We start from the raw sequence: 23,879 nt of genomic DNA on the forward strand, positions 1-23,879 counted from the left end.
TTCTGTCATCAATATGTATCATTCAGCTCTAGTATCCCCACTTAAAATGAAGTGTCTGTTTTTTTGTTGTTGTTTTTTTGTCTCTTTTGTAATAAAAGCGCTGGGAAAGTTACCTCCTTTACCTGACTGGACTCAAGTATGATTTGAGCGAGCTCTAGGAAAATAACAGCAGTAACTGTAACGTTATGTCCTTTTTTTTGGACTGAAACCAATTATTGATTACCTACGTATTACAAAATTGGGACATTGTCTTCGATGAGGCATCACCCAAGAATCTGTAGGCATCTGCATAAGATAAACTGTCCAATCAGCAAGAGAGGGCGGGGTCACGGGGGAGAGAATAAATGGAGAAGGAAGGCGCGCTCCTGGCAGCGCGTGAGCGGCGGGTACGCAACACCTGTGTGGAGGTGAGCAGGGAGTTGGGATAGAGGCAACTCGACCGAAACTAAGGATTTTCCAGGAGCGTCCGCAACACTGAAGGTTAGTAAATCAGCTTTATTTCGGTCTGACGAATCCCAGCGGAGTATAAAACGGGGGGAAAAAAAAAAAAAAAAGTGAGAATCAAAAGATGAGAGACAATAAATGTGACAACACTGGCGCGTCGACGTCAAAGCGTGTCCGTGATTATCAGACCGTTTCCTGCCGTTGTGAGGCGAGTGGTAGCAGTTGGACCTGTTTTACATAACTTGCATCACTTGTTGCGTTCAACTGAGCCACTTGTTGAAGTGATACTGAATACAGAAACCCAGACACGGCGACAACATTTCAGGCGAGTTTTACTTTTTTATCAACTGCGTTTTAGTGTGTAGTTGAATGTCTTCATGTGACTTATGACTTAATGGTCGAGGAAATTAACTTTTGACGTGAGGAGAGATTTCTAAAACACGTTTTAAAGTCTGTGCTTAAAGTTTTGCCCGTTTTTTTTTTAGTCCCAGGAAGTCAATTTTATTTATTAAATAACCTAACATGGATGCCTCATAAGAATTAGGCAAAATCAATCTTTCTTCATCTGCAACACCCTACACTACTTGACCTACTTCCGTCTAGTGAACACGTTGAGGGTGTGAGGGACCACCTTCACTCCGACGTGGGTTTTAATCTTGGTGAACGTGGTGTAGGCCTTAGTTGACAGCACATGGCAGGAGGAGGTTTGTCATGGGAGTAGCAGCCTTTACATCAGGATCCACGACTATAACGTTAATTGGCGTGTCATGACTTGCCATTCTCTCATTAGTGTTGAGACTCCCAGACAGCCATGCCTTCTTTCACTCAGCGACTTGCACCTTTCCCAGTTCAAGTTCCTGTTCAGATCAAGTGGACACACCTTAAAAAAACCTGTCGTGTAGGATTGGGTACTAAGCATCTCTGTAGGCATGGGGGGTGACTGTTTCTGTCATTTTACATTTACATGCAGCTCGACACAGATGGCACAGCAGTTTCCTAGAAACCGGAATAATGTAGGCTATCTGATGGATTTGTGTGGCTAGGTTTTTTGTTTGACCTTTGGTTTATAAAAGTGAGGTTTTATGTGCTGTTCCCCTTGGCACACTTCCCATACTACAGACACGTTTCATAAACCAGTCAATCCAGTCATTGTGAACTTTTACCTGACACCCAACGCAGCACTGACCCTGCAAGTCTGCCAAGGCCCAACTGAACTGATGTTGAAAATGAATCATTTAAAGATTTGTTACTTTAATGAACAGCTGATACATCAAACATAAGGTGTGGCTGTGCCCTGGCGGATGTTTAATCCTGTAGAAATCAGAGAATGGTGAAATGATTATCCCAGAGCCCAAGGTGAGGCCTTGTAAGAAGACTGGAAAAGTTAGAGCTACACACTGTAGCTGGCATCAAACATTTTAGATGAATATGGACAGCACAGTTGCTACAACTGCATCCATTGGGGCTTTTTTAATGGTCATCTTCTCTTTTTTTTCAGTGATTCTTTTAAATGTTACATTGTACTTGCCAATAATGAAAACCATTTCCAAATCAAATAGATTGTGTAATTGTAAAAGATGCCAAGCCCAAGAGTCAAGGTTTTGTCTTGGCACAAGAGTCCCCATAAATGGATTTTTACACTTGCCATGCATACATTGAATTGTTTATTGTTGAATCTCAGTTAACAGAGCCGCAGACAGCTACGTATTGTCCTCCTTGTACACTCTGGTCTTTGTCTGCCTCTGATGCTGAGAGGGATAGCCAAGAACAGCTGAGTTTCCTCTTACAGTCCCGTCTTTGAGCTATTCTAATGTGCAACTACAAATGTCCCCTTTTCCGCTTCTAACTCAACTGGGTTAAACTAGGTTCAGATGTTATCAGGTGTTAAAGTTCCACCCTGAGATGAAATAACCGGTTGCATGGAGGAAATGATACCATTCATTGCCCAGTCTGTGAATAACTCTTGGTTGCACTTTCTTTCTTTTGCAATGAGATGTCTGGGACTTACTTCCTGTTTGGACTTTATTATGAATGTTGAGGAACCGGTAACAATTTGTTCCCTTAATAGTTCTGTAGGTCAAAGTCGAGTCTATTTCCCGCTTTGGTATTTAGATTTAGGAAGTTCAGCACAATTGTTCATAAATACACCAAAGCTGCCAAAAAATACAGCCAACTCATCTGACCCAAACTGACTTTCTAACCTTTTGACCTTTTTGCTCTTTTTAGGTGAACGGCAAGGATCTTGTCTCAAAATGGAGTTTGATAATATAAAGTCCTCGGCCTCACTTATGTATGATGAGTTCATCCAAAATGCAGGTTTGTTTGTCTTTTTTACCCTGTAAACACATTAACATTCAAGGTAACTGAATTTTAAACCCTGTTGCATCATGGGGTTTGGGGTTCTCTGCTTTGCGTTTCCTTGAATCTGAACCATAATCTTGACTCCTGTCAACTTTCTTCTGTTGCAGACTCAAGGACAGCGAACTGGCTGCTTATGTCATCGCCTCTCCCCCAATCCATCATCATTGCAGCATACATTTACTTTGTCACATCGCTAGGGCCTCGGCTAATGGAGAACCGCAAAGCCTTTGACCTCAAAGGAGTGCTCATCGTCTACAACTTTGGAGTCGTTGCACTGTCGCTCTACATGTGCTATGAGGTTGGTAATGGTGTGTCTTTGTTTTTTTTTAGTCCTTAAATGCAGGCATGCACAAGACAGGCCTTGTGCTACATCAGTGTTGTCGGGATGTCCCAACAAGTTTTTAATTGTAAATTGACAACTTTTATTTGTTTATTTTATTTTTTAATGATTTAATTTTGAAGTATTATCCAGCCTCACAATGGTGAGAAACATTAACATGTTTACTGAAGTTTACACTTTCTTTCTTAGTTTGTGATGTCAGGATGGGGAACAGGATATTCTTTTCACTGTGACTTGGTTGACTACTCTGATTCACCACAGGCCGTGAGGGTAAGGAGCTCCTCTAGAACTTGCATTTAAATCTGAATATGGGACCAACGTGGTCACATTTTAGATGTGGGTTTTGAACCTGTACTGAAATGTTCTTTGCTTCCTCTAGATGGCGGCAACATGCTGGCTTTACTATTTCTCAAAGTTCATTGAGATGTTGGACACAGTAAGTGGCAAACATACCTGAATGAATACATTAATGTACTATCTTGTTGGGTTTAATTACACCAAGTCTATCATTTGTAAAATTATAGATGGATATTTGTAACTCTTACGTACTTTTTCCTTTCCAGATCTTCTTTGTCCTGAGAAAGAAGAACAGTCAGGTTACATTTCTTCATGTGTACCATCACTCCATCATGCCCTTCACCTGGTGGTTTGGTGTTCGATTTGCTGGAGGTAGGCTCTTCTCTCTCTCTCTCTTTTTTTTCTTTTTTTTTCTAATATGTACAAACAAAACACTCTCCTTATGTGGTTTTTCTTTTGACACTTTCTGATCTCACTTCTAATGCATTCAGGTGGCATGGGTACATTCCACGCCTTGCTCAACTGTGTCGTCCACGTTATCATGTACTCATACTATGGCCTGACGGCACTGGGCCCCAACTACCAGAAGTACCTGTGGTGGAAGAAACACCTCACTACCATTCAGCTGGTATGTTAAGCAGTCTAACTAGCTCATAGGTTTTTGTATATCTTAGCATTTAAACTGTCTTTGTTTTTTGTTTTTTTCTAATGCCTGTAGAAATTTTTGGCAATTGACACCCAACGATCCATTCTTTGTAACTCTCTAGATCCAGTTTGTTATGGTAACCAGCCACATCTCCCAGTATTTCTTCATGAAGGACTGCCCGTACCAGTTCCCCATCTTCATCTACATCATCGGACTCTACGGCCTGATTTTCCTGTTCCTTTTCCTCAACTTTTGGTACCACGCCTACACCAAGGGCAAGAGGCTGCCTAAAGTGCTGCAGGCTCAGACATGGTCACACCACACCAATGGAGTTATGAATGGAAACGCTGCTCATGAAAAAGATGAGTGATGCATGACTTGGCTGATCAGGGGGTTTTGGGTTTGGAGTGCATTTACATAAGTAAACCACTGTGGTAGTCTGAGATTCAACCCCAAACTGTTTGGACTTTGTCATTTTAAATTACCTTTCTACTTGCAACTGCAAAAGACAATCTTTAAATTATGACCAAATTTATATTTAAGACCTAAGCTGAAGGGTTTTCATGTTTACAATGAAGGCAAAGCCCAATTTCTGCTATGGAAATATCAAAATATCCTTTCTGCTATCATATGCCACTGAGTTCTGATTTCAAGATTTAAGATCACCACCACTATAGGGCTTAACCTATGATAAGACTGCAGACCCCCAGCTGTACACTAGTCATACTGGGCTTTCTGAAAACCCTCCTTGTGCTTAGATCATGTTTTTGTTTTTTCCTTGTGGCAAGATCAGACTTTTTCAGGAAACCCAGTTTGTCTTTTTTTTTATTTTATTTTTTTTAGTTGTGCACTGAAAAGATAAGGTTTGTTTATTTCACTAGGCCTAAAATGACTGTTCAGTGTTCAATCTGTTTAGGTGTTTAGGCTACACTGCCTGTTAAATGGTTTCACGTTTGTGTTTTTTTTTGTTTTGTTTTTTAGGTCTGCTCATAAATGCATGCCCACTTCTCTGGTTTGAGTCACAGCTGCTGATGGTACAGACTTTCAGTGAAAAGAGCTCTCTTAACAGTGGTGGCAATTAATTCTCCTGACTTACTAGTTCTCCTATGAAGCGATGGTGTGACAGATGCCAGAGTGGATGGTTGGTTCTCGTAGGATCCAGAGCTTTAGCTACACTTCCACTACTTCCTGTGGCATATTGCAAATATGACAGCGTATTACTGGACCACAGTATGCCACATCACATGTATTCACTACTTGGCCAACAGATTACAAAACATGAGCATGCTGCTTTTTAGTATTTTCTTGATATCGCAACACTCTGTAGTTAGTAAGGTCTTCAGGTTTCTGCACTCATGCAGTGGCTTTGGCCTGAGATCTTGGAGTAGTTTTTACGCTAAATGATCTTAAACTAAAAAGTGAATGTAACATTGCAGCCAAGGTCACAGGCTCAACCTTGGTGTGGAAAGGGGCTCCACTGTGTTTGTTTTATTCAGATGCAAACCCATGTTAAAGATTTACATATGTGTGTTTGTTTGTATATACAACATTAATATGTGGGTGACTTTTTTTTTTTTCTTTTTTTTGTTTTCCTTCCTCCCAGTTGTTCCCATTATAGTTAATACTGTAAGAAATGTGACATGTTGTTTATATTGTATTTTATATATTTATATAAAAAAAATAAACGATCAACATCCTTTAAAATGTCTGTTATATTTGTGGGGACTTGAAGTATTGAAAAAGGTGCGGATTACAAATTAACTAGATTGATCGAATTTTTGAAGTGGCTGCAAAGACAGGAGCTGTAGGAGATTTGATATACTTGCAACAGTACAGCAGCTTCACACTTAGTCTTGTCTTTGTCCCATTTTAACTGATCAACACTAACCCCTTACTGTTATGAGCTGCTTTCACCAATGGGAGGTGCTGGTCATCTGAGACTTGAAGTTACATTGTTTAGTTTTCAGTACATGGCAGTAATTTGCTTAAATGTATTGTGGAACCGGGGAGCACACACTGACCTGTCTATTAGATATTAGTGTGCACCCTCTGCACTTAAGTGGTCTCTAATGATACTGCCACCAACCAGCAGTCCCTGAGCTTTTTATTGAACGATAGCTACTGTGCAATGGCAAATGTGAAAGCTTTTGATACATAAGAGCCAGGTGACGTCAGTGCAAGATACAAATGACAGAAATCGTTGAATTGTGTTTTGCTGTCCATGTAAATGCTGTGATTTTGGAAATTTGAAACTAAATGGTTGAATGGATAGATGAGAGCAGGCAGCAGGACAGCTCAACCCTTGGAGGGCATGGATGATCGCTCTACACCATGATGAGCTCCAACAACCCCTGTCTGTCTCCGAGCTACCCTCACAGGTCCCTCCATGGCTATGGTGTGTGAGACGATGGGATAACTAGGTCATAATCAGGCTGAATGAGACAGCTCATCTTTGTAAATGTCTGTAACAGAAATTGTGTGAATGGGATTTGATGGTTTTAGAACTGTTTTTGATGTGTTTTAGACAGATTTAGGTTGTAGTTGATCATTTTTGTAGCTTCACATTCATCCGCCATTGTACAAAGCATTTTACTAAAATTTGCCCAGTGAAAACAGCAGACACAGTAAAAAGATAATCAGACTAATTTTAAATATCTGCCATCTCCATACTTTAAAGCCATGTGTTTATGAGAAAAATTACTCCAATAAGTCAAGCAACATCTGTCTCTGTCTGAAACTGTAATTAACTGCATAGATATGTCTGATTCTGAGAAATGAACACTTTATCCCAGCATTTTGCTGTTTCTGCACAGTGATTAAATAAGTTCAACAAGCTCTAATTGTATTAGTGCAGTGACATTTTTTTCTGCATTCTAATCCATTTAAATTTGAAATGGACCATTGAATACAGTATTTATGTGCAGTTTAATTTGATTTACCACATTTCAGTTTCCGAGAACACACTTGTAGATATCCAACAGTTGACACATTTGGTGAAAAATGGTAAAACTGATTGAAACTAATTTACCACATCAACCCTTAGGTCCTAAAGGTCTTAGAGGCTTTTTCACGTTTTCTTACTTTTGAGCACAAACTTTTTTTTGGCAATTTTTGTAAAAAACATTTTCACTTTGTATGAACCAGCTGTAAATACAATACTCTGTAGCCTACATAAGGTGAATTTGCTGGACATCTGGCAGTTACAGATCGAGCAAGATGAACATTTAGTTGTCTATGTCTACCACATGGACAAAAGCTAAGTTATTTTACAGTAACATCATACAACTTCTACAGTATAGGTTTTGGAATTAAACTAATGAAATAAAAACTTTTTGTGTGTTAAACTAGAAATAAATACATGTTATCTGGTAACTGCGAGTGTCACAAAGTGAAAGTTAATGTGAAGTTGTGTTAGGCATTGCATGACCAATAGCCCACCCCCAACATCTGCATTCATCCTTACCTTTTAAAGTGAGAATGAACAGCTGGTTATATGGGCTAGTCTATTTTGCCAGGGCAGAATCAAACTTCATCTAAGGCATCCAAGCCTGTGTCAGACTAAGAACAACACAAACAATGTGCTTAAATGTCAAGAATATAAATGTGTAAATGTGAATTGCAGTTGTCACTCCAAGTCAGACAATACAAAATAACAACTTGACCCATGACCTAATTAGTGACATCACACAAGAGCATAAAATAGGGAAGTGTTTGGCAGCTGGCTCCTTTTTAACTGAATCCATAGTGAGTTTTAGGATAAAGATTATGTTCAGATACTCACATTAAACCAAAAATAACATGCCGGTATGTAAACTATAACCAAAAAGGTTGTGATTATATGAAAACAACACAAACACATTTGCAGTGCGAAAGAGAGTGTTTATCGAAGCATTGTTTACACACGCATCCACACACTCACTATAAGCACAAGTGACATAGCTGACAATTTCTAGGCATTACATCACAGGTGCTAGCTACTATAGCTTTAGTTCCTCCTAACCTCGGAATGTGGCAAGGCGAGCTGTTATGTACTGTAGCTGATTGTTCTTGGACAAACGGGGTCATCCCTATGTTCCCCGCTGTGTATAGAATCCTTTTAAGGATCATATATTCCCCGCTTTTCCCCAGAAGGACCTGGGGAACATGCAATTTTTGGTCCCATACCTGGAAGTGGAGTTATGACTTTGAGTGAGAAGTGGAATTGTCCCATTGGTTGGGTTTAGGCAATGAAGAAAGGAGTTGGTTAAGTTTAGTAAAAAAGACCAGGTAGAGTCTGGACAGGCCAGATAGATAGAGAGAGTCCAGATACAGTAAGTAGAGAAAGTGCATCGACCGGCAACAGCAGGGAACATAGGACCCTTTTTAGGATCTGGGGGTAGGCTACGCTCCCCACTGGAACTGCATAGAGAGGTGAGCAATATTGTCACTCACCTTTCACACATATATTCATGTTAGTGGCTTTTGTGCCTGTTAAAAGGACTCATGAGGCTTTCAGAAAGGCAGAGTCACAGAGGCTCTGAGATGAGGGAAAGAAAAAAAACGTAGGCTATGGTCTGTGTAGACACTGTAATTCACCAGATCACAATGCTTCCAGGCATTGGCACATCCTGTGCAACAGTGACAAGGTTTGAGCATGTCTGTTTTCTTAACAGTAGGACACTAGTTGCGACTTGTGATCACAGTTTGGGGGTGAAAAAACAACAACAAAAACACTTCCTTGTGTGTCCTGATTTTTGTATAAAAAGATTTGATTAAGGTGAATCTAATTTTGCTGGGTCACATGCATCTCTTAAACTATTTAAATGACAGGCTAATCATGCAGTGTGAATATAGCCAGAGCCACCTGAGCATTGCTCAGGTGGCTTGTTAAGTCCTTGATATTAAGAGCAAGGGTACTGCGTATGTGCATGTGTGTCAGCAGAGAGCAGATGGCTCTCTAAGAATAATTATTGGTATTGTAGATAATTGTGGGTCTTTGGTTGACTAATAATAACCAATTCTTCTTCTGTCCCTTCCATGCCTTCTTTTCTCTTCCTTTCAAGATCTCCTCTGTGTAAAAACAACAACAAAAAAACAAGTCAGAATAAGAATGATTTGTAACATCAAAATTGAAATAATGTAGCTACACTATAACCAGGCAAACTGAAAATGTATATTCTGCTAGTTTGCTGCTTTTATTGTACTAAAGTCTGCTTTCATCCACCAAACTGCAGATGTCCGTGTGTGAAATTGATCTGATTAGAGTTTTTATATGGTCATCAAAAGTGGAGCTTGGTCCCCTTTGGTCTATATTGTTACTTGTAAAGCTGACGGAGCTCAAAAGTTCTGTAAAACGGGTTTTTCTGGTTCTACACCTCTACGTATATTGTGCCAGTTACCACAAACAAAAAGCCTCCACCACAATGTGTAATCTCTTCACAATCAGATTACACAGCTTGAGGCTCTTGTGTTACTGTAGATGGTGCAACCATCTTTGTGTTGTGTTATAGTACTTGAATCTGATTGTTTAGGTATTGGACTGGCCCTGGGGTAGACCAGATCAGGGTCAGGATCATTTGAGGGAGAAAATGCTTTGGTCATGTTTAAGCCAAAAGTGAAATGGCCCCTTTTGTCTCATTTTGGTCAGCCGACAATCTAAACTTAAAAGACATAACAGATAAAAGAACCAAATCCTCACACTGGAGATCATTAAAGCCTTTCTTATAATGCCTTGTTGCATTCAAATCAGCTAACAGTGTGGGATTTCTGTGCACCTGCACCTTTTACATCTCTAGAAGCACATTTAAACTGTGTGTTTGCCCCTTTGGGCAAAAACAAAACAGCACAGCAGTGGAACAAATCTGATGTTTTGGAGTGGGGGATGTTTTCTCTGTACTTATCTCCGCTTGGTAGTGGTATATCATCTGTCCCAAAAACCAACTTATTGATCAGCATGTTGTCTTCCAATAAGGCCTCAGCAGAGTGAGTCTGGTCTGCTGTACAGTATGTGTCAGCTGCTGCCTCGGTGGCTGTAAGCTGTCACGTCTGCTTAAGGACAGGCAGCAGAGAAAGGCTATTTATGTAGCCCGCTTTCAGATTTTTCATGTGTTCAAGGAAGTTTCAGCCCTCCATCCTTCAGGCTTAAAGACTGAACTATTTCCCCATGTGCTGACAAATTACAGATGTAAATGTGTATTAATTTTCCTGCTGTTTACTCTGTGTATGATGTTTTGATGCAACGGTACGAAAGAGGAACAAAGCGTACACCCTTTGCATAGTATTAGCATAACGCTTCCACTCCTGTGAGTTTGACGAGCCTTGGGGCCAGACAGCCTTGTACTGTAGCACTCTTGCTTGCTTGCTTTGCTGAATCCCAGCCTGCCTGACTGTTTGCCTGGCTGTTCCCCGAGGGCCTGCCTACTTCACTGCTTGTGTCCCTGTCTGCCTGTCTTGCTTCTTCCTCTCCCTGTTTTTGTGTTATAAAAACCTGAATTTACCATTTTAGTTTTAATGCAAAGTTTGCATCTTAAAGGAATAGTTTAATAACATGTAGTTTAATATGCTGTTCTGGTTCTGCTCATAGATTTTTTTTTTATTAACACATTCTGCCTTTAACCAACACAAGGCCTTGAAAGATGAATTAAACCTGTGACTCAAAATAGGCTTAAAAAACAAACAAACAAACACACAACTGCCACTTCCGCCTTGTTCCAGAGATGAATGATACAGGCTGAAAAGGGAGTCTGATTCAGGTGTCATCACTATTATCCACTAAGTGAAAAATGGCTGGCTGTTACAGCTGTTCATCCTCCAAGTCAATATTTGGAAGAGGGCATTACCTTGCGTGTGTATTTGTATGCATGTGTCTCTCCACTTGGGGAGCGATGGGAACATTACCTCAAAATGTTTTCTCAGAAACTCTCAAAAGACTCAACAGCGCAGTCACATTTACTGGATGCCATTTCCCATAACCTCATCTCTGTGAGTGTTTTGTGAGGTTTTATGGATCTCTGAGCTTTGTTCATGCTTGTTATTGTAGTTGTTCTTTCTCATAATTTCTAGTTTAACAGTCGGAACATTGACAAGGTGTTGGAAAACAGCCACAGGAGTCAGCAATAGAAAAATACTGTGTGAGTAATGGGTGTTTGCCCATTTATCTGGATGATAGCCCTAAGCTGAGCATGTTCCAGGCTTGTAAGGAAGGATGGGAGGCAGAATTGGCAACAGCTGTCCAGAGGGGCCTCCTATAGTTTGATTTGATGTGATTATTCCTGAAGTCTCCCATACACAGCGTAGGTGCTGCTTTACACCCTGTATTATGGGTCTTATTGCAGCAGTGTGATCAGATTTTTAAAAATCCACATGTGCTATAACTTTGAAGCCTGTGTTACATGATAGCCACATGTGCACTGTTTGAGTTGGACTTACTTTGACCTACTGTCCTTTTCAATTTAAGGGGCACTCCAGCAATTGAATATGGCACTTTATAGACTTGTGAAAGAGTGAATTAAAAAGAAATGTTACAAAGAGGATTTCTAAAAAAAAATAACAAAAAGATCTGCACACCATTAAGCTCCCATTTTGGAGTAAGTAACATTTGGAGCCAACAGGCTCTTCCTCAGACTGCTGATCTTTTTGTTATTTTTTATTTATAGCTTTCTTTAGATCCAGTACCCAACTTAAAGCAGAAGTAAGCGATCCGGTCGTTTTGGCTAACTTCTTGTCAGCCAATGGAGTTAGCAGTCCCCGCCCTCGTCCCTACATCACCACATGCACGCGCATCCCTTGGCTGCACATACAGAGAGGACCGCCCCTTTTTGCCGTTCTCTCTCCTCATTGGATAAAGGTTGTAGGATACAAGGAAAGTTTTCTCCTCAGCTTACAGCAGAGCAGAGTGACTGACAGACCCGTGTTTCGGACCAAACACTATATATAAGTGATTGCTGTCGGAAGATATAACTATTTAAGACTTATATTAACACAAACATTCCGCTTACTTCTGCTTTAATGGGATGCGATGTGTGTGTTATCCATTCCTTACTAAGAGGACTTCTGCCACATATATTTTTGTTGAGTACGTGTCTACGATAACAATAAAGAATCTATGTCTGGTGTGTGCTTGTACACCCACGATCCACCCCAACCCACTGAGGAAACTCTGCTGCTGATTTGTGAATGAAGTACTTCACTCAATACCAGTTTAATGGGGTATAAACATTTCTAGTATCAATCTTTTAGCCTAAGTCTCTGCCAGAAATATTGAAAAAGTGTATTACTATTACTAACTATTTTCTAAATATTTTTACATTCTCCTTTTTGTTTACACAGACTGTGTAGTAAAAACCAACACTCATGTAAAATTGAGGTGCCACTTTATTGAGCCCTTTCACTTCTGAAAGAGTGCACATATTGATATATACACATCATCATGACATCATTATTATTGTCTAAATAATATACGCACATGTGGCTGTGTGCGCAGGGTGGGGGTTATCTCAGATCATTATCTGAATGTTTTATATACCACGCAGCAGCTCAGTCCCCGCCCTGCTGAATTCACCCCTTGACCAAACACCATGGCTCCAGTTCCCTCCAGGGCAAAAAGAAAGGTGTTTGAGTGTGTGTTCATGTGTGCGTCAGTGTGTGTCACTGATAGCTATGAAGCCTAAATAAATATGACAGACTCTTTTTCAGCAGTACACAAGCACAGCAGACGTTCATTGGCTCTGCAGCACAAGCCATATCTGCCTTGTCAGGGTGTTGTTACACACAAAGACCATTTGCAATTCATTTCTCTCTCTCTCTCTCTCTCTCTCTCTCTCTCTCTCTCTCTCTCTCTCTTAGGATACGCTGTATTCCCTATGGTTGCTGAAGCAAGAGAGTCGTATTATCTCTGTTAGGTGCAAGTGCATGAAGTGTGCCACTGTGTAAAACACATCTTCATTTCTCTCTATTTGGTTGCATTTCATTTATTTTTTGAATGAAAAGCTTCAATTTTTTTTTTTTTGGGGGGGGGACTTCTTTTTGTTTTTTGCATCTCCAAAAGAGATGTCCTAGTGTCTGTGATGTTAAGTGAGCAAGGCAGGAGTAAAGCAGAGACAACCTGGACCATAGGTGTGGAAAAAGCAGCAACAGTGACTGCTCAAAGACCGAAGCAAAAGAACCTGATAGAAGAAATAATGGGTAAAGACATCTTAGCTGTGTGACCAGGTTAAAAGATATTTGGCAACCATCTGGGAACACATTACACAACAATTTCCAAAGGTTTATAGCCACTCCATTTGTTTATACTTCATCATTTCTCTTTCCTAATGGAAATGTTTGCACAACTGCTCCATTCTAAAGCCCTTATACAGTAACTACTACAGCCGCTCTGCCGCACTGCTCTCCCTTACTGCCTTTGATGAATTTCTCTCCTCTCCTGTCCTCTACAGTTTGCCTACTATTGTGGGAACTTTCAGCACGATGGATGGAGGAGGAGGGGGGGTTGGCTGGAGCATGTGATTGGCCAAGAGGAAGGAACCTCTCTGACATGATTGGCTCTGAGCCTGGGAGCTATGAGCAGAGCTCCCTCCTTATTCCAGAGAGCATCAGTAAGCAGCGGAGTGGGACTTGCTGTGTTAGGGATGCACACCAGATACTTTTGTTTGTTGTGGTATCTCTGATTGGGACTCTCTCAGGACAGACAGAACACACTGTACGGTGGCCAGGAGTGGATAAATAAACTCTTTCTGGAACTTTCTCAAAAGGATATCAAGTAAGTTTTTTTATTTTTTACATTACCATTTTTCTCCCTACTGCTATATATTGAAAACAGTGCCAATAGCTCTGTGTGTGGGGTTACTTTTGGAGCAAATGTCACATCAGTTACTGTTATCACAAGATTTGATACAGTGTGACACCAAATATAGTAAATACACACAGACACACATCACCAACTCTTATGTATGGTCTTAGTCAGCAAATGGAAGTTGTAGGTGTATGCATGTGCAAGTATGTGCATAGAGTGCGTGCATGAGAGTTTGGGTTTATGTGTACGTGCATGACCATGCATGCACTTACAGTAGATGTGTACATGCACTGGATTACCATGAACTCAGAATGTAAGTGAGTATGTACATAAAGTCTGTGGGATGCATAGAGCTACCTTTTTGCTTCAGGGGTGAGAACGGTGCAGTGCGACTTCACAGTGACCAACCTCATCAGCAAACTTGTCACTGCATTGCTTTGCATTGACAGAGGAGCTCAAGGACTCCCCTCCCAAAATCTCCTGGTGTGACTTTCAGGCTGCAGGGTGGTGGTGGCAGTGGCGGTAGTCGGCTATAAATAGGCCTGCTCCAAATTGTGCTGCAGTCACGCATAAATTCAGAGGGAACAAGAAATGACACGGTCATTGTTTGTATTAGTCTTTTTTGACTCCAGTGTAAACAGAGATAAATTACAGAATACCCTAATATCTTTTTTTAACTTTCATATTATAACAGCAACAACCTCAACAGGGGGAGGAAAGCAGGTGGAAGGAAAAGAGAGGTAAACACAGGGGGACAATAGAAGTAGACAGAAGGTGCACCATGTCTTTATTAGCGTGTGCTTTTGTCAGGATGTTCTGTACGTGTGGATGTAAGGGTGTAGTAAGTGTTTCCATGTGCCAGATTTTCTCTTGTACAACTGCCTCATGTGGCAGAGTGATATTTAGTGACTCTAATTAGTTGCCTTTAAGAGGGTTATCACCTCTACTGCTCAGTTAGAGAACAACTCCCCTAATTTCCATAGGCGCAGTTATCAGATTAATCAAAGCAGCTGGGTATAAAAATGACTTTGCAAATGTGACTGCGCACACAAGGAAAGTAGCTTTGCCTTGTTATGATGTGTGCTCACTCGTATGAACACAAGAGGAACAAGTTTAAAGTTACATCATGTTATTACATGCAAATGAGACCCAGGAGGATTTAATGTTGAGCCAGTGGACATGCTAACATATTGATCTATTTATTTATCCTATGGCAGCCCTCCTCATTGGCGGAGACCATGATTTATATGGTACTGTTCCGAACTTTGTTCCGTAAAAAAGAAACAGTTTTTCTTGCTTTTGTTTCACTTTGTTTGAAGCCACGTGAAGGCAAAATGATAAAAGCCATGCTCTCTCTTCTCCTTTGTTGCTTCAAAGCAGGAGAAATAGCCTGTGGTCTCTAATATCTACCTGTCTGTCCACCTGCTTGTCTCAGATAGCTCCTTTATTGCGGTGTAGAACACAGGGAGCCTTGTGTTGTACCTGACCTCTGCTATGCAAATTTATACTGTATACAGTCTGCCAACCACCACTGCTCTCCACCTCCATGTGGAAAAAATCCCTGAGATGAGAGCGACACACTAAGTTCATTGTTTCACTTGTGCATCACCTGAACGCTGAGATAGAGGCTGCAACCGCGAGCTGAGACTTTGACCTATATGACAGTGAGTGCCTGCGCTCTCCTCCTCAGTTCTACTTCTGTGATGGAGCATCTACTCTGCAGACATCAACCCAAGAGAGTTAGAGTAGGATGGCTGCACTGACCCACCATGACTGCTCTAAACCCACACAGCATCAGAGAAAGTTATTATGGAGCACATGAAGTTTTATTCTTATAAACCTTAGCTTGTATTCTTGGTGTAACCTTTTAGCCTTCTTTTCTGAATGAGTGTTGCTGCTTGCCACTGCGCGTCAATGAGAGCGGAGAGTAATGAGCGTGGCTTTGGTGTGCTCTGTTTATTCTGTACAGGGACAAAAAGCATCTGCACCGACATCTTAGTATCAGTCATTTGAAGAAGGGTCTCTGCAGCTCTGTGTGTTTGTCTACATGCACACCAGTGTGCACAAATCCTCCATTGGCCTCCCTGATGGGCAAGACCTAAACGTGAAGTGACAACGTCTGCTCAAGTGTTTATCAGACTTTGTTGTATTCAAATGACTCGGTGAGCAGGAACAGCTAGAGATGGAGTGAGTGATGTGTTTGAGTGAGCGGTGCTGTTATGAGTATCCAGAAGTGAAGGGGTCAGGGGTCAAGTAATGGCAGAGAACTGCTGTGTTTGGTGCCAACAAAGTCAAATGTCACAGGTTTCCCTGAGCCATGCTTGACATTTTATGAGTGGGAGTTAATGGAAAATTATATAATTTGCTTCCCAAAGCGTATTCATTACTGTAATAAAGGCAGTGTTTGTTTTCCTCAGTTTTTCTGGCAAGGGAGAGTATGCAGAAGTCCTCTAAAGCTCTCTTGCAGAGACGTTACAGATACGTACACACAGACACAGACACACAAACACGTTTAAGCAAGCAACGCCAAAGGCATTTAAGTATCTTTTTATTGGAAACTCTGTTCCCATAACAATGAGCAGAAAAGTCTCTGTGTACTCAAGCCTTTCAGGGGTCATTCTGGGACTCTGCTGCCCTGTCCAACTCCAGTAATATCCACTGGACCGGCTGATTGACTGTAAAGTCAAGTGCTGTTCTCATTTTATTGTTTCAAATCAAAAGATCTGCTTAAGATATTTTTGTCAATTAGTTTTACATCTGTTTTTCACTTCAAAGTAACAGGAAACAGGTTTTAAGTGCCAGGAATGGGTTTTTGCTTGGGTAAAGGACGTTCCCCATCTCCAAATGTTTGGCAATATTGTCATGAATCCAGCAATGAATGTGCTGTTTGATAGATAATTTTGAGGACAAGTGTGACCTTTGACCCTTTGATGGAGTCTTTTGCCTTTGCAAACCCTTAAAAGGCAGTACATGCCTTTAGGCTATCCAGTGACACATAATGAGTTACACAGACATGTCTAAAACAGCATAGAGGAAAAGATACAAGAAGATAAACTTGTCCCTTGCCCACTTCTCCTTCCCCCTCCACTCTCCTTGCACTAGAGCCCAATAAACAGTGACAAAGCACAGCTGGAGCGTATCAGTAGAACTACGACACAACGTTGGTCTATTAAGCCATGATATCGTGGTCAGCGTGCGGTGGGGCAGATTTAGCCTTTAATTGATGTCATGTGCACCAACATTAACAGGGACTGACGAAACAGATGACGATACCGATACTTGAGAGGATCCCCACCACACAGCATCTGTGTGTGATGACTGTTACGTGAGGCAGGAAGAATGACCTCCAAAAGTACAAGAAAAGAAGAGAGAAACAGCTGTACTTCCCTTTCCCATTGTTGCACTGGAAGTCCTGTAATTGTCTTACAGGACTTTTTTTTTAAATGAGGAGTGACAGCTTACACTACTTTTACACACACACACACACACAAACTTTTACTCAACCAGTGATGTGGGATCTGCCCTTTTTTGAATTGTGGAGGAGATGGGGGAGGGGCTGCCTTTATAATGTCTCGAGAGAGTGATGGTATGCGCTGGTCATCTTTTGGTCATCTCTCACATGGCACATCCTGGTTCTTTGTTTAACAAATACAAAATACTTTGTTTTCCTGCGCTGCAGAAAACTTTCCATAAACAACTGTTGACATTTTCTATGTTTAGACTAGGTCACGGTAAAGTTACTCTTAAAAACATAAGCTGTAGACAAAGGACCGGGGACGCTTTGTGAAATGTTTCCATTGAAACCCATCCTCTATGTTTTTTTTTTTCTACTACTCTCACAACCACACACACATATCCAGTATGTCCACAATGATTCCTAGTAACAAACAACAGTGAATAAAGAACAGTCGTGAATGGTTTCAGAGTTGAGCAGCACAGTTTTTTTTTTTTTTTAAAGAAGTGCATTCAGCATTTAATGACCATTCCAGTCTCACCACAGCGTCTCCAAAAGAGTCAAACAGCTGGATAGAGTTGCACTGTAACATATCAACTTGTCTCTCACTAAATACTGATTGCACTGCTTGGCGTGAGCACACACCACAGACTAATTGGAGTTAAGTGCCTTTGACAGCTTGTGTTAGTGCAAGGAAAGGATGAATAAACATCGGGGGTGGCACATGGATTATTTGACTGTTCCCCCCCTTGCAACAGAGCCAAAAAAGACTTGCTTTAGCTTACGCTTGACGTTTGTATTGAGTGAATGACATCGACTTCATATATGCTTTCTTGCCAGTAGGGAACGGCTTGCCAGTTGGCTTTGGTTATATTAAAACAAGGGCATTTTCAGGTGTCCTGTATTATTTATGAGGTGACCCTGATAAGAACCATGTCTGGTCCAGGTCACTGTAAGTGGAGTAAAACCAGCTAGCTAACACTGGATCAGGCAGATTTTACTTGCCCCGACACACTCATGTTTACACCTTTATATCCTTTTAAAATACGGTGGTCTGTTTTAACTAACTGCTCTGCCAAACTGACCTGACAACACTTCAATAATGTCACAGGACAGTATATTAAGGGAAATTGTTTACATGAAGGGCTTTCCATTGTTGCTTCCTGGAGTTCTGTTTCTCTGAATTAAGGGTGCGGTTTGCTTGAGAAGAACCAGCTCATATAACATGTTGTCAGCCCATGCCAATAGACAGGAAGTGATCACGGCCCTAATGAATGGAAAGCTTGCTGTCATTGAAAAGGTGCAATAATTCTATAAATATGAGGATAGCTGCACATATTTTCAGCCAGTATTTCCTGAAGATAATTTATAGTGTTGGTTCTGTTCGAAAAGAAAAGTGACAGAAGTAGTCTTGTAATGAATTACTAAAGAGAGCCAAAGAGAGAATTTCAAACCCTGCTCACTTTCCCATTCCCACACATCTGGCAAGATGGGGTTGGAATTAAAGTGAAGAAAAACAGAAATCATTGAGAAATTAGATTTCAAATCAGGAATGTGCATAATGTCAGTCAGTGTCCTCAATTCTGCCCACTATGTCTTTATAAATTTACTGTAATAGACTGTAGATGCTGGATTTCTTTGTGTGTCACTGTGATTTTTTTTTTATTGTTATTTATTGTTTCTTATCTTAAGATGATAACATTTATCCTTTTACAGCACATACTTTAATTACCTTTTCAGTCATATATATCATATCATACATACATCATCATATACATTATGTTAATATATAAAGATTGTGAAAGATTTTGTTGTCCATATAAAGGAAATTTCTCTTTCATGCAACTCATGTGGTAAAAACAACAAGACTGTTTGTTGTTGTTCAGTATTATTCATTTTAATTTGATTTCAAAGCGTAATACTCCTACAGCTGGTGCCTTGTTTGGGGGCTTTCCTGTTGACTCACTGCAGGCTCAGGTCGTCAATTAAGGTAATATTGTAAATTTACTGCAGCCCATTCACATTATTATTTTACTGTGACTTTGGCCTCAGTGTGGATTGTTACGCAAGTTTCGCATTATCATTGCACAACTCAGATTCATTGACCATAAACAAACTTTTTTTTCACAGAATGTAATCTGCTGGGCTAAATTATGATGTTGATGGACCGTCAAATTAGGATTATTCATATTTATTCATGGTCATCTAATACAGGTTAAGAATTATCTTGTGTATCAGTTCTGGATGTAAATAGATCTTATTGATGTTGAACTTGATGTTGTATTCTGTACAATGTTAGGAGGTCACTCTCTAATATCTGCTGTGTGCAAGAGATGGGGGTCAAAGCCTGTAGGTATCAAACATCTATTTGTATTCTATACTGATAAATCAGTGGTGATAAACCAAAATGCAGTTGTAAATTTAACATTTACCATCAAAATGGTTTGTAAACAGCCATTGTTTTAGAATGAAGATGAGATGACAATCATGCCCTAATCTTGTTACAGTGCAGTAATACAGCCCCAATACTGGTCCATCAGTTAGACTTATCTGTTTGTATCATCTTATGCCCCTTGTCCTCTTCATAACCCCTTTTTATCTCCTATTTATCCATATCCGGATATGGCATGGGACGGCACATAGATGCATAAAATGTTCCCTTGAAATGAACAGTTATTAACAGAATTATGTGGAGGGACACATCGTCTTTTGGCTGTTTGCAATCACTCCTGGTTTAATTTGTTTCCTGAGTTCAATCTTGACAAATGCTGTCTGTATTAAAAACATCACTCTGTATTTCACTTTCTCACTCCTACTCACTCTTTCTCTCACCACAGAGGGTGGAAGAGTATTGTGAAGTGAAGTCTCGGGGTCAAATTCCATATTAGTTACCATCTAAGGATGTTAGCTCACAAGCCTCAGGCAGGCCTAAATTAATCTCATATTTCCCAACATATTTGATCTGTAGCATGAAGATGGGTGCGCTCAGCTTCATCGCATAAATCGTTCGCACAAATTTTCAAGTTATACAATTACAGAGCTTTGAACAGTGAGCTGTACCGCATATAATTCAATGTATACATTATATGCATTATTTTACTGAATGCATAGATGAACTGTTTGCTTTGCTGCATACAAAGGTCAGCTGTCATAGAGTTGGTGAAGTTTCTGCTGAAATGAACCATTGTGAAGTCTTGTGCAATACACCACTGATTTGCTGACAAGACCAAGAGTGAAATAATAGTTGTTTTTAAATTATTATGCACCAATTCCATAGCTTAAATAACCGAGGGGAATCAAGAGTTTGTTATAAATCTGTTCTGCTATTTTATTTTGACTCTGAATCAGCAAGAAGGCTGGCTATCTTGCTAAGCCCTAATTAATAGGAAATATTTTTTCTGGATGAACTAGTTGGGTAAGCATATTTGCAGGAAAATATTTGGTTTAATGGTTGTCTGTTATTACATGGACAAGATGCCACTATTTTCCTGTGGTTTGGTAGAGCTTCAGACTGGTTGAATTTGCTCATCGCTGGGGTTCAGTGGAGAAGTCAGCCCTGCCCTGTCTTGTATTTCAGCCACTGGAAATGTTTTTAGAAAAATAAGATTACAGATATGTAATCAGCTTTCTGGCTCTCTTCATATAATCCAAGGCCAAATAAAGCTTCAGTGGATTTTTTTTTCTTGCATAACATGACAAGAAATCAGTGGCAGACTTGTAGTAGTCTTGTCCGTTCTCTGTTTGGTTCAACTTAGTGTAATGTTCACAAAACCAGAGACAAGAGGAGGGAGCTCCACCACTGGCAAAACTTTTCGCTGCACACTTCATTATTTCTATGCACCATATGTTAGATAGCTGAGTTGATTTTAACTGCCTGTTTTTGCATTTATGCTTAAAAGTACAATATCTTTCTTTCTTTCTTTTCATTTATTCCAACCAAGGCAATTTCGCAATTTGACAATATCATCACAACATTTCTTCCATTGGTTGGAAGGGAGCAGGGAGAAGATACATCTTATATTGCCTGCCCCTCACTCAATATCCAATTTTCCAAGTAATCTGTCACTGAGCAACATTCTTGCTATAAAACATACAAAACAAAGTAAACAAAATGTCAACAACAACCAATCACCATAAAATAAACAAAACAAAACAAAACAAAACAAAACAACAACAACAACAAAAAACATAAACAGAACTTAAAGTTGTCTTATCTTAATATGTAAGAAATCTAAAGCAACTGGCCGTAAAATCCTCCTAATATGTCACAGAGACTCAGGAATAATGTTCATATAACACGATGAACTCACCAACAACAATAGTACAGCCAGAGTATTCGCATTAAAAATCGTTTTTTGCAGACTGCAAATCATGTTTATGTTTTGAATTTACGTGTTGGCATGTTGCGCCACCTAGCCCTCTCTCCCAGTCACGGCGGCGTCAGTGGCATTTCAGCCTCCGGTCTGCTCCACTGAGCTGCCACTACGACTGGGAGAAAAAACGAGATCGCTGTGTTTTGAATTTGACTGCAGTAACCGTTTTTGGCCACATTCTTACATATGGCACCTTTAATATAATTCTGAAGAGTGAGGTTTGTAAGACACATTTTGGTCTCAAGCAGTCTGCAGAAGAATTTGAGCCAAGGTTTAATTTTCCAATGAGGGAGGAGGATTTTGCTCAAACTCAGGCCAGAGGATGCTCTGATCAGTATTGACGAGAGCGTTTTGGAGTTGTTGGATTGTGTATTTGATGAGTTTGATGAGGGATACCAAGAAATCCCATGAGCCTCTGTAGCGTTGCTCTGAGCAGCTCGCCACTCGACTCGGCCATTCTAAAAATAGCTTGCACTGACAAATAAAGGTAATGAACCTACTGCTATGACTATTGGGATTATAGCAATCGGCCAATTTGCCAAAATGTTGAACTATCCCTTTAACACAAATTTATTTAATTTTTCTAGAATTTGTCAAGCTCTGTAATCAATAATTTGGTAGCAGCTAATAAATACTGACTGGCTTTAGATGGATAGTGCATGTCATATAATCTTTCCGAGAAATAATAATAATAAAAACTGGTATGACGTCTCTGTTCATAATTATGTCTGACCAATCAATCAATCCTGCACTGTCAAACAGGGTGTCTGATGAATTGCAAGTGCCATTTCTATATTGTAGACTGGGTAAGCATTATTAAAGGAGCTGTTTGTAAATTTTGATATTGCTACATAATGACCAAGCTGTTTACTTTGCAGTTTTGCCATCATTGTGACTACAAGATGAGGTTAGAGTGGACTACAGTTGATGATACATTTACTTGCTGTGGCACGCTCGTTCACACCAAACACTGTAAATAAAGATAAATGTAGCCTAAAGAATTGGTTTTTGAGGCTCAGAGTGAGCTGCTTTACCATCAAATTCTTAAATAATCCAAAATTGTGCAAAAAGGAGTGGTGCATTTGTAGCTGAGACTGCCCTCAATTCTGTGGAACTATACAAGCCTTAACAAAAATGTTCCGTATCTAAGATACATGTTGGATATTTTGTGAAAGTCTGGACACTCTGCAGCATCATGTGTGCATTCACATGGAATAAATTCAGCCAGTTAAAATATTATTGGAAAGAAAAGGGGTAACACTGACAGGGCAGATATGTTTACAGGACCTGAATTTAATGTGCCAAGGGAAAAATTCATGCTTACTGATGTTCTAATGTGTTTAGACACGGCTTCAGGTTTGTTTGTTTTTCTAGGCATGTGTAAGAAAACTCTGCCAGTAATACTACTCTGAGCTTCACAATTTGCAACAATACATTTTAAAGAAAATCCCACTTTGATCTTTTGTATCACATGATGGCATTGTAACTACTGCAGTCTTTAAACTCCGGTTCAGCGACTTAAGTTGAAGTTTGATTTACAGTTTTGTCAAATAAAATCTTGCTTAATATATTTATCCGGACAGTTATTATACGGCAAGTCATTCTCTATCTAGCCGGGTCATTAGATGGGAGGAAACAAGGACTGGGTTCACGAGTCACGACCTTGACATTAAGCAGCATTGCAGTGTTCAGTCAGTCATCACTGTCCATATTGAATCACATCTGATGAGAGCGATGCAGGCTGAGATTCAGCTCACCCTGGCATGCCTGCTGTTTTCTGCTGGGCTGTATAGATAGGGGTGACTCATCGCCAGCTCTGCAGGGCCCACTTCTGCCCTCGGGTCAGTGATGTCATTAGGCAGTAGTAGGCCATGTTCATAAGAGGAGTGGAATAGAAAACAATGCCTTGTGTGTTTAAGAGTGATGATAAAGGAGGCCCTTATCACAGTTACATTTTTTTCAAAAAAATCTGCCAACGGATTGATTTTTATCCCAGCACCACTTGTCAGGCACAACTGGTGGGTATAGTGAATTATTATTATTAACAATGTCAATTTAAATGGACACTATGGATTTTTTTTTTAAATACAGTATTCTATTATGTAGCTTTTTTTTTTTTTTACATCATAGTTTCATAAACAAGTAAAGGCACCAAGAGTGAAAATCAATGTTACACACCTAACAACTACAGCTCT

The 23,879-nt window shown here is 40.1% G+C and overlaps 2 protein-coding genes across 2 annotated transcripts in view; both read left to right on the forward strand.

Moving 5' to 3' along the window:
- Window positions 1-370: 370 nt before the first annotated feature.
- elovl7a (ELOVL fatty acid elongase 7a) lies at window positions 371-5,855 on the forward strand. Its single transcript, XM_085786522.1, has 8 exons — window positions 371-480; window positions 2,671-2,760; window positions 2,913-3,103; window positions 3,335-3,415; window positions 3,525-3,581; window positions 3,709-3,814; window positions 3,934-4,070; window positions 4,210-5,855. Exons 2-8 carry the CDS (start codon window positions 2,697-2,699, stop codon window positions 4,456-4,458), a joined length of 885 nt encoding a protein of 294 aa, XP_085642648.1. The 5' UTR covers window positions 371-480; window positions 2,671-2,696; the 3' UTR covers window positions 4,459-5,855.
- A 7,777-nt stretch (window positions 5,856-13,632) lies between these two features.
- Window positions 13,633-23,879, forward strand: part of pde4d (phosphodiesterase 4D, cAMP-specific) — a 189,816-nt gene continuing 179,569 nt past the window's right edge. The window contains exon 1 of the mRNA XM_085786524.1: window positions 13,633-13,824. The gene's annotated coding sequence lies outside the window, so the exon portion shown is untranslated. The remainder of the gene's footprint in view (window positions 13,825-23,879) is intronic.

Source organism: Trachurus japonicus, chromosome 9 (genome assembly GCF_045865225.1).
Source record: "Trachurus japonicus isolate A0001 chromosome 9, Traja_1.0".
In the NCBI taxonomy this organism is placed as follows: Eukaryota; Metazoa; Chordata; class Actinopteri; order Carangiformes; family Carangidae; genus Trachurus; species Trachurus japonicus.

Excerpts from the sequence above, each read along its gene's own strand:
- elovl7a (XM_085786522.1), top strand. The coding sequence starts at position 2,697 with ATGGAGTTTGATAATATAAAGTCCTCGGCCTCACTTATGTATGATGAG. Across the intron at positions 2,761-2,912 it reads TGAGTTCATCCAAAATGCAG|ACTCAAGGACAGCGAACTGG; the intron begins GTTTGTTTGTCT and ends CTTCTGTTGCAG. Across the intron at positions 3,815-3,933 it reads TGGTGTTCGATTTGCTGGAG|GTGGCATGGGTACATTCCAC; the intron begins GTAGGCTCTTCT and ends TAATGCATTCAG.